The sequence below is a fragment of the Carassius gibelio genome, chromosome B17, assembly GCF_023724105.1.
Source record: "Carassius gibelio isolate Cgi1373 ecotype wild population from Czech Republic chromosome B17, carGib1.2-hapl.c, whole genome shotgun sequence".
NCBI classification, from domain to species: Eukaryota; Metazoa; Chordata; class Actinopteri; order Cypriniformes; family Cyprinidae; genus Carassius; species Carassius gibelio.
Genome location: NC_068412.1, coordinates 28,648,874 through 28,659,204, shown reverse-complemented (window position 1 = coordinate 28,659,204; position 10,331 = coordinate 28,648,874). Strand labels below are relative to the sequence as shown.

The 10,331-nt window shown below is 37.4% G+C and overlaps 1 protein-coding gene across 1 annotated transcript in view; it reads right to left on the bottom strand.

Moving 5' to 3' along the window:
* LOC127976777 (cysteine-rich motor neuron 1 protein-like) overlaps nucleotides 1-5,894 on the bottom strand; it is a 28,899-nt gene extending 23,005 nt beyond the window's left edge. Inside the window, exon 1 of the mRNA XM_052581443.1 lies at nucleotides 5,541-5,894. Coding sequence (XP_052437403.1) covers nucleotides 5,541-5,760 — 220 coding nt within the window. The 5' untranslated portion in view covers nucleotides 5,761-5,894. The remainder of the gene's footprint in view (nucleotides 1-5,540) is intronic.
* Nucleotides 5,895-10,331: the final 4,437 nt, after the last annotated feature.

Below are 10,331 nucleotides of genomic sequence, written 5' to 3'. Positions count from 1 at the left end.
TTCAGGTTTCTCGTGAGCTCTCCTGGAGTCTCACATGCATCTCTATGTTATTCCTCTGCCATCCGCATGTGTGTTAAATACGTCTGGAGTATCCACATCAGATGCAGGTTCTAGCTGAAGACCCCCCAGCCTGCTGCATGTGAATAAACAAAGACAAAGTGGCTTCGGCAGCTCCTACGAACGTTCCCCCATGATGCTCTCCTGGGGATTGGCTCACAAACGCTCCCCAAACAAAGCAGAATAAAACTGCTCAGGAGACACAGCAGAGATGCGTTTCTACTCTAACAGTCCTGAGGATAAGTAAAATCAGACCTAAAGTAATAGTAAATGTGCTTATTAGCTCATTTCTTCCACTGATCTCATTTTTGTCTAGAAGAACAACTGAGGTGTAATGTGTTTTCTGATATTTCCCAATACCAAGTTTTGGGGCATTAGCATGGCAATCTATAGTATTTTGGGGGCAATACCATGTTTTTGGACATGTATTATGGTAATACTGTGGTACTTTGGGGGCTTTACAATGCTTATGGACAGGTGCGATAGCAATACTATAGTATTTGGAGAGCAATACCATGTTTTAAACATTACCATAGCAAAACTATAGTATTTTTGGAAAGTACAGTTATTTTGGGGCCTTTTCCATGATAATTCTATAGTATTTTAGGGGCAATACTATGCTTTGGACATGCAATATGGTGAAACTACAATATCTTGGGCTAATACCATGTTTCTGGACATCCACCATTGAAATACTACAGTATTTTTGGGCAATACCATGTTTTTGGACATGCACCATGGAAATACTACAGTATTTTTGAGCAAAACCATGTTTTGGACATGCACCATGGAAAAACTACAGTATTTTTGGGCATTACCATGTTTTGGTTATGCACCATGGAAAAACTACAGTATTTTTGGGCATTACCATGTTTTGGTTATGCACCATGGAAAAACTACAGTATTTTTGGGCATTACCATGTTTTGGTTATGCACCATGAAAATACTAAAGTATTTTTGGGCAATACTATGTTTTGGTTATGCACCATGAAAATACTAAAGTATTTTTGGGCATTACCATGTTTTGGTTATGCACCATGAAAATACTAAAGTATTTTTGGGCAATACTATGTTTTGGTTATGCACCATAAAATACTAAAGTATTTTTGGGCAATACTATGTTTTGGTTATGCACCATGAAAATACTAAAGTATTTTTGGGCATTACCATGTTTTGGTTATGCACCATGAAAATACTAAAATATTTTTGGGCAATACTATGTTTTTGGACATGAACCATGGAAAACTACAGTATTTTTGGGCAATACTATGTTTTGGTTATGCACCATGAAAATACTAAAGTATTTTTGGGCAATACTATGTTTTGGTTATGCACCATAAAATACTAAAGTATTTTTGGGCAATACTATGTTTTGGTTATGCACCATGAAAATACTAAAGTATTTTTGGGCATTACCATGTTTTGGTTATGCACCATGAAAATACTAAAGTATTTTTGGGCAATACTATGTTTTTGGACATGAACCATGGAAAACTACAGTATTTTTGGGCAATACTATGTTTTGGTTATGCACCATGAAAATACTAAAGTATTTTTGGGCATTACCATGTTTTGGTTATGCACCATGAAAATACTAAAGTATTTTTGGGCATTACCATGTTTTGGTTATGCACCATGAAAATACTAAAGTATTTTTGGGCAATACTATGTTTTGGTTATGCACCATGAAAATACTAAAGTATTTTTGGGCAATACTATGTTTTGGTTATGCACCATGAAGATACTAAAGTATTTTTGGGCAATACCATGTTTTGGTTATGCACCATGAAAATACTAAAGTATTTTTGGGCAATACTATGTTTTGGTTATGCACCATGAAAATACTAAAGTATTTTTGGGCAATACTATGTTTTTGGACATGCACCATGAAAATACTAAAGTATTTTTGGGCAATACTATGTTTTTGGACATGCACCATGGAAAACTACAGTATTTTTGGGCAATGTCATGTTTTTGGACATGCACCATGGAAAACTACAGTATTTTTGGGCAATGTCATGTTTTCGGACATGCACCATGGAAAAACTACAGTATTTTAGGAGCAATACCATGATTTTGGACACGTACCATGGAAACACTGTAGTATTTGGGGGTAGAGATCCATTGCTATTCTAAAAGAGAGAGAAATAGAAACCTACAGTGCTATTAGATGTGGATATCATCTAGGAAAAACAAATGAGGTATAATGTGTTTTCTGATTTATTATAAGGCCCAAACAGGCTCGTATATTAACCTCATTCTTAGACATGACTGAGCACTGAAACAAAGCAGCCAGATATTGGTGCATTTGGCACAGAAACTTCCCATTTGTGGAAACCCACACCATCACAAACAGGCTTTTAAAACCAGCCGTCGGACACCCAGCCAAAACTTTCCCTATTATTTCCTGTCACCTCAGAATGATCCGCTCCGCCAACGTCTTTTCCGTACGAATACTTCCTGTGAGGATATTTTCATATTTTCACATGACCCCGAACACTGGCGCCCACGAAGCACATCTGTTCACGTCTGCCGATCACAGAGTGGTTTGTGTTTATGTGCACAGGTTTACCAAACAGAGTCTGGATCGAACTAGAAAATCCAGAAAGATGAAAAAACATGGGAAACTTACTTGCTCTCTAATAAATACAGCAGTCTAAAGTCTAATTTAAAAGTCTAATTTTGGATTACTTGACATTTTTACATTATAAACATCATGGCAACAAATTGGGTGTCAAAATAAATGTAAAAGTGTCTCTACTAAGTAAAAAATCAGTGTTCAAACAATGGTGTACTGGTCATGGCACTATGGCAAGACTATAGTATTTTGGGAGCAGTACCATAAAAATACTGTAGTATTTGGGGAGCAATACCATGTTTTTGGAAACGTGCCAAGGCAGTACTATAAGATTTTGGAAATGGAAATGGAAATTAAAATAACAAAACAGTGTAAAGGTGTTTCCACCGACTGAAAGAACCAAAAAGTACCATGGTATTATCAAAGGTCTTCTAGACATGGTAATACGGTAATACTACCACTATTTTGTTTTCCTGGAAACACACTTGCTGAATTCAGATTAGTCTGAAATAAAAACAGTCTGGTCTAGTGTTGTTATCTAAAGTCCACATGATAACTAGTTTAATCAGTTTCAAGGAGATTGATTGCACACATTGCGCCCTTCTCAATATTGTTGTTTCTTGTATATAATAGTTACGGGTCAAATGTGGGAGGCTGATATTTTATCAGTATGAAAAGGCAAACAGAAGAACATGGTGACCAGACCGAGAGAGGAGACTGACCTCAGAGGAAAGTCTTTCAGACGTCTGATAGAAAAGACTAAACAGGCGCTCGAAATGATTGAACTGCTAAGATAGATTCACATTGGACCAGTTGGGAAACCTGTTTGAAAACAGTCATTATTCTGTTTGGAGACGCTAGTTGTGCTGAAATAATACACTGCAGCTTTAAATGGGCAGTACTGATGATGTACAGGTTGTTAATTAGCATATTTGCAGGTTTTGTTTGCAGATCAGAATAAACTGCAGAAAATTATCATTAGTTTTGTCCAACAAATCCATAAATGCAGTCCAAATATTCTGACAGTACATCAACAAAATCAAATTATTATTTTTTTTCAAATAGTGTTGAAGAAGAACCTTTTGAAGAACAATGGAAAGGTTCTATGGATGTTCCAAGGTTCTTCAAGGAACCATCAATGACTAGTCTAGAACATTTACTTTCAAGAGCATGTGACCAATGGATGTACCCCAAAAAAAGACTGATATACTGTACAATATTCACCAATCTCTTTTCATTTTCACATCTTCCATTCGCCTTCGGCCATGTCAGAATATAAATAGCCTCATTAATTTCTGTGCTAATGGGAGGGAAGAAGTAATTAATGATGACAATCATGAATAATGTATTACTATCCTAAAGAGATGCATGTTAATCAGTGGCTGGGAAATCTGCATTTAGTCCCCTTTAAAAACTGACCACACCGAGAATATCTGAACCTGAAAAGCAAAAGGCTTTTTATTTAGGAGCACTTGGATGCAACTCAGGGGTTGATTTTAGGATCGAGATCACGCAGACAAACTAAACAACAGCATCTTTTACAGTTATTTTCAACATTTACACACTAAATCACACAGTTCCTGAAAGCTGACACTCAAACAGCAGAAACACGCTCCAAATCTGCAAAAACACACACTCATTCTCAGTCTTTGACTCAGTTTTCGGTTTCATAAAACCATTTTGCGAAACACAAGACGTGATTCTCTATGTAGCACACACACATCTAACAGGAATTAATATATTTGCAAATATTTGCTTTTGAGATGTGTTTGTGAGATTTGAATACAGCACTTAGTTTTGCAAAAGATGTGAGGCGTTTTGCATTGTGCGAGTTTTGGATTTGTGTGTAAAGTAAAAAAGCTGTGTAACTGTGTAAGCAGTTGAACAAAAAACACAAGTCGGACTCGTTGTGGATCATTTGTGAAGGAATTAACCCCAACGCTGGCCAGTAAATAGAACCCAATCAAGGCCGTGACCCCTCGGGATGAACCCCTGACCCCACAGGAGGAAGATGAAGACGAGGGCTAATTGAGCTCCGGAACCTTCCCTCAGAAAGACTTCTGCTTTCACTCAATCCCAGTGTTTAGACCTGGAGAAAGTCCAGCTCCAGCCTGCCGTTACGACCTTCTCCTGACTAAACTCTCGGATATGAGCCTAACATCACATCAGAGATCAAATCATCATGAGCCAAATCATCTTGTGCAGTTATTATTATTATTAAATCAATGAGTTACGAACTGAATGAGAATTTAGATTGGAAGGGTAAACCTAGATTCACATTGACCGAGCAAATCTCATGAATAACTTTGATTATTCTTGATTACGTCACAATTTGGACATTATAAACCTCACTGGAACAGAATAGGAATTGTGAACTGAAATGTAAAAAGTTCTGAAAGTACCATGGTATTATTTTCTGGATATGGAAAGCATTTAAGACATATATCTATGGCAAAACTATGGCAATACAAAAGTATTTTGGACAAGTAACTGTGGCAATACCATGTTTTTTTAGACATATATACTGTAGTATTTTAAAGGCAATACCATGATCACAGAGTTTGTAATGGTTTTACTGGTTTTAATGGAAACTGTTAAGGGTCTCAACTAGTAATTGGACGCCTTCTATTGGTGGCTTGTTGAAACCAATAAATCCTAATGGAATATGTCCCAAATTAGACACTACACTGTTAAAAGTTGATGTTTTGTTATGGTATGTGTAGTGGAAACCATTCGAATTTCTGTGACGGTTTCTATTGATTTAGTTTTCTTCGTTTTTTTCAGTAGGGTTGTAATCTGTAACCTTTTACATTTCCAAAGTAGCCTTCCCCAACCCTGCACGAATGCAATCCTGTCTGTTCTGTTCTGTGATGATAAGCATGCATTCAGCGCGCGCGCCACTGACCTCTGCAGACACCTGTCTCGGGTGCGCGCGCCGGTCCGGTTCTGTTGAGCGCCGCGCAGGTGAGTCCGGATCCGCAGAAGCCCAGAGTCCAGTCCGGTCCGCCGCACAGCTCGAGCTCCAGTCTGGAGCAGTGCTCGCATTCATGAGCCCCGATGACCCGAGAGCAGAAGCCCAGCAGCAGCAGTGCACTGAAGACCCTCGACCAGCTCCGGAGACACATCGTGACGCGCTCTGATGAAGTCCAAACACGCGCAGATCCAAATATACAATGCTCAGAAAACTTCCCACACACTTTCAATCATGCACGTGTTCAGTTAGTGAAAGGTGTTCGTAAAGCTGTTACAGTGATGATGATGATGATGACTCAAACTGAGTCTCAAACGCGTTCTCCAGCGAGGGCGATATCAAAGCCACGCCCCCTGACGATGAGCGACGCGGAGCTCGTCCAATCACAAGCTCAGCACAAACAGATGAATGAAACATCAGCTACTTTAATCAGCAGATAGTTGCTTTTAAGTTTCTCTGTTTATATGCACAGAAACACTGCAGTGCATTGTTTTATTTCTGCCATTATTTTGAATAATTCACCTGAACCAATTCTTTAAATGTACTGAAAAGGCTATAGAAGTGGAATATTTTATTGTGTAAGTCTTTATTACTCAGAGTTTCCATCACAGGTTTTCTAGCTCTTGTACTGAGATAAGTTGAGGGTTTGAGAAGAGACGCTTCCAACACACCTCACTAATGCATGACGTCCAGTTATCAGGCTACAGGAGAGACTGGAGTGTTACAGCACGCACACACACACACACACGACCTCTGACCTCTGCTCTGATGATGCTGAGGGTCAAGTTTCCACCTCTGTGTCAAAGGTCACAGGGTCAGAGAGCACAGGAGCCTGTTATGGAGGAACAACGGAGGACAAATGTCTTCCCGTGAGGGCTGTTTAACACATTAACAAATCTTACAATAGTATATCAATGAAACTAAAAGAGCACGGTCACAGTAAACACAATGTATCATGCACTGAATAGACCCAACAATATGCAAATTATTATTAAAACTGAGGCTTGTCTTTATAGCGCAGGTGTTTTTGATTCTAAACATGCAGTTATTTAGTGTTCATCAGGTCGCAGGATTGCTTCTTCAATTTCTTTTACATTTACAATTATGCATTTAACTCATTGCACATCTTGTTAAATGCAGCAGGTCGTCTTGTTATTTTATGCATGTACTTTACACAAGCTCTGTGTTTCTGTGCACATAACAGAATGCAATGCAAGCTACATTTTGCATGATTCCTTTAGGTGAATTATTGTTATTTGGACTCTGAATGAAAGCCGTGCAGTGATGTGGTTTCTCATTGTCAAGCAGTGCTTTATTTGAAACATTCACCCATAAATCTCAGGCGTTTACCCCCAGTGCAGGGCCATGTGTGCCAGGAGATTGTGCAAGCAGGAAAAACTCACACAGAAATAACTTCAAATCATCTGCTCTCACACTGAGAAAAACAATCGCCGTCTTCCCAGCGCGCTTTGAACGCATCAAAAGCCGTTTCTCACCAACACAGATACCATAAACACGTCTGTTTCTACTGTAAGTTCTTGTAACGAGACGCTTCATGTAGTGAACAAACTAAATCAGAAGCTGAAGAATGCAGAGCTCAGCGTTTGAAGATACCGATCCTCATTAAAACTGTGATTTGTCTTGTACATTCTCTCTCTGAATGCTTAAACTTTCACCCAACGGACATCAGATCAATCACTGCTCTTGGTGGGAAGCGAGTGCTGTTGTTTTCCTGTGACTCTGAGCCGCTTCACGTCTCTGTGTGGAAGTCAAACTGCTGCTGGTGTTTTTAGAAACACATAATCTCTGTCATCGCAGTTCAGAGAGGGTTGTTCTGGACTCAAAACGATGATGCATCATCACACTTGGAGGCTTTTTAAGTTGCAAACAGGAAAAAGATGTGTTGGCATTCATTTCTGTCTGGATGAAATCAAATAAACTTAGCATTGCATGCAAAAAACACCTCTTTGTGTCTTCTTTGTCCTGCTCCTTTTTGTAAGTCACTAAATGCATACATGCATACATGCAGTTATAAGACAGCAACCTGTTTATAAAGTATTAGTAGTTTATCTCATACAGGTCTTGATCAGTTCTGTGTAATTCTTCAACAGTGTAAAGGGAAAGCTGACTCTATGGACTAGATTAACTCATTATTGTGAATGATTCATCAGTGATGTAATTATTAAAAAAATAGTACTTTATACCCAGATCACAGGGAACTTCCAGTTAAAAACTATGGCATGATTAATATTTGATATACATTCTCGTAATGCTGAGAGAAAGCATGTTCTCAGAATGTCCTTATGTCATTTGTGCATTCTCAGAACTAAGCTGAATAACAATATAAGTTTTTCAGTAACAATAGAATTTTCGTATAACATTTTCAAAATGAGAATAGTTCTTTACAAAAACAAAAATCTCTCTATATAAAAAGAATGGGTGTTTTAAATGTTGACGAAGACATTGAAATGTAACATTCTCATAATGTTTCAAGACGATCAAATGAAACGTTTCTCTGTTTGAGTAACCAAGATGAAATATTCTTAATACATAAAAAAAATATGTTTTCATAAATTATATTTTTTTAAATTATGAAATGGAATATTCCTAACATTTGCATAACCAAGAAATCTTGACATTTTATTAATGATTAAGCTGTTTTAAATGTTGAGAGGACACTGAAATGTAACATTGTAACATCATTTCAAAATGATAATAGGGAATATTTCTTTATCGTTTGTATAGCCAATAAAAAAACTTTTATTAAATATAAACCTTGAGAACATTCAAATGTATCATAATGTTTTCAAAATGAAAACATTCATATAACCAAGAAGTATGTTAGTTTTAATAGATTAAAAAATAACTGGACATTAAAAAAACAAACAACAAAACATTAAGACATAAAGTTTTCATAATGTTTATAAAATGGAACGCTCCTTTAATGCTAAAACAACAAGATGAACCGCTCTCAATGCATTAAAACATTTGGAACGTTAGAAGCAGTGCTGTAAGTGGGCCGGTATGCACATGTCATTTGGACATCTGTTTTAATAGAGGTTTTAATCATTTGCCTTCGCTGCCGCTTTTCAGAGCGCCCTTCACAATGCACGCTTCCTAATTCTTCCTAGTTCGGAGTATGGAGCGTGAATCATTTGAACCAGTTCGGGAATTTGGAGCGGGATCGCGAATCATTTGAGTCAGTTCGGGAGTTCGGAGCGGGATCACGAATCATTTGAGTCAGTTTGGGGATCGTGAATCATTTGAGTCAGTTCGGGAGTTCAAAGCGAGTTCGCGAATCATTTGAGTCAGTTTGGAGATCGCGAATCATTTGAGTCAGTTCGGGAGTTCGGAGCGGGTTCGTGAATCATTGAGTCAGTTTGAGGATCGCAAATCATTTTAATCAATTCAGGAGATTGGAGCGGCTTCGCGGATCATTTGAATAAATTCGAGAGTTCGTATAGGGTTCGCGAATCATTTGAGTCAGTTCGGGAGTTCAAAGTGGAATCGCGAATCATTTGAGTCAGTTTGGGGAACGCGATTCATTTGAGTCAGTTCAGGAGTTCAAAGCGAGTTCGCGAATCATTTGAGTCAGTTTGGGGATCGTGAATTATTTGAATCAGTTCGGGAGTTCGGAGCATGATTCATTTGAGTCAGTTTGGAAGTTTGAATGCAGTAATACAGTAGCTCTTTCTAAGGGTATTATTTCAAAATCCTTTTGCACATTTTATTTATGTTCAGTAGTTCTTTCTAGCTCAAGCAAATCCACAAACTAATAAAAGGATTTATTATTAAGGTCGTCTGTTGACTGCTGTATATAAAAGCCCTTCAATATAGTTGTTGTTACCTCAGGGGATGAGGAGAGTCATTAAAAAAAAAAAAAAAAAAAAAAAAAAACGGAAAATATTACATTTTTTGTGTCTATAATAGAGTACCTGCACCTCTTTTGGGCCACTTAAAGCACTGGTTAGAAGCACAGTCAAATGTAACATTCTCATAACGTTTTCCAAATTATAAAACAAAATGTTTCTCTTACATTTGTAGAACTAAGAAGAAACACATTAACATACAGTATTAAGAAAAACTGCACTTAAATATAAATGAATGAACTGTTTTGTGCATTGTTAAAAAGTCAATGAAAAAAAATAAACTACAGAGTGCACCGGTGAGGATTTAACTCTTTAAATGATTTACCCCGGTATAACGAGAGTAAAACATTTGTGTTCAGCTTGACTGAGCATCATGATTGATTCTGTCTGAACTGAAGGCTTTGTTTGACATTTTGAAGCGTCTGCTCTCGTTCTTCCCAAATTCACATTTAAGAGTTTATTTTAAGAGCATGTTTATCTTTAAAGAGTTTTTTTTTTTCTCACAGACACCAAACTTAACAGTTTATTCCTATCTTTATTCTGAAGGTTTGTTCATATTTCATTCACACTGATTTATACTTGTAAAAACATGCTGAAAATGTGTCTGTTTTCTGTCTTTTGACAGTATTTTCTGATTTATGGCATGACAAAAAGAAACATCCAAAATAGGAAAAATCCTCTAACCTTAATTTGATAATAAAATTAAACAAGAGTCTTTTCTGAAAATGCGAATGAGTGCATATCTAATGTCTCATTTGCATATTTAAACATCATTGATTAACTGATTATTTCAGATGAAGTGTGTGTGTGTGACGCCCCCTGGTGCTCATCACTGGAGACGCACTATCACAGACAT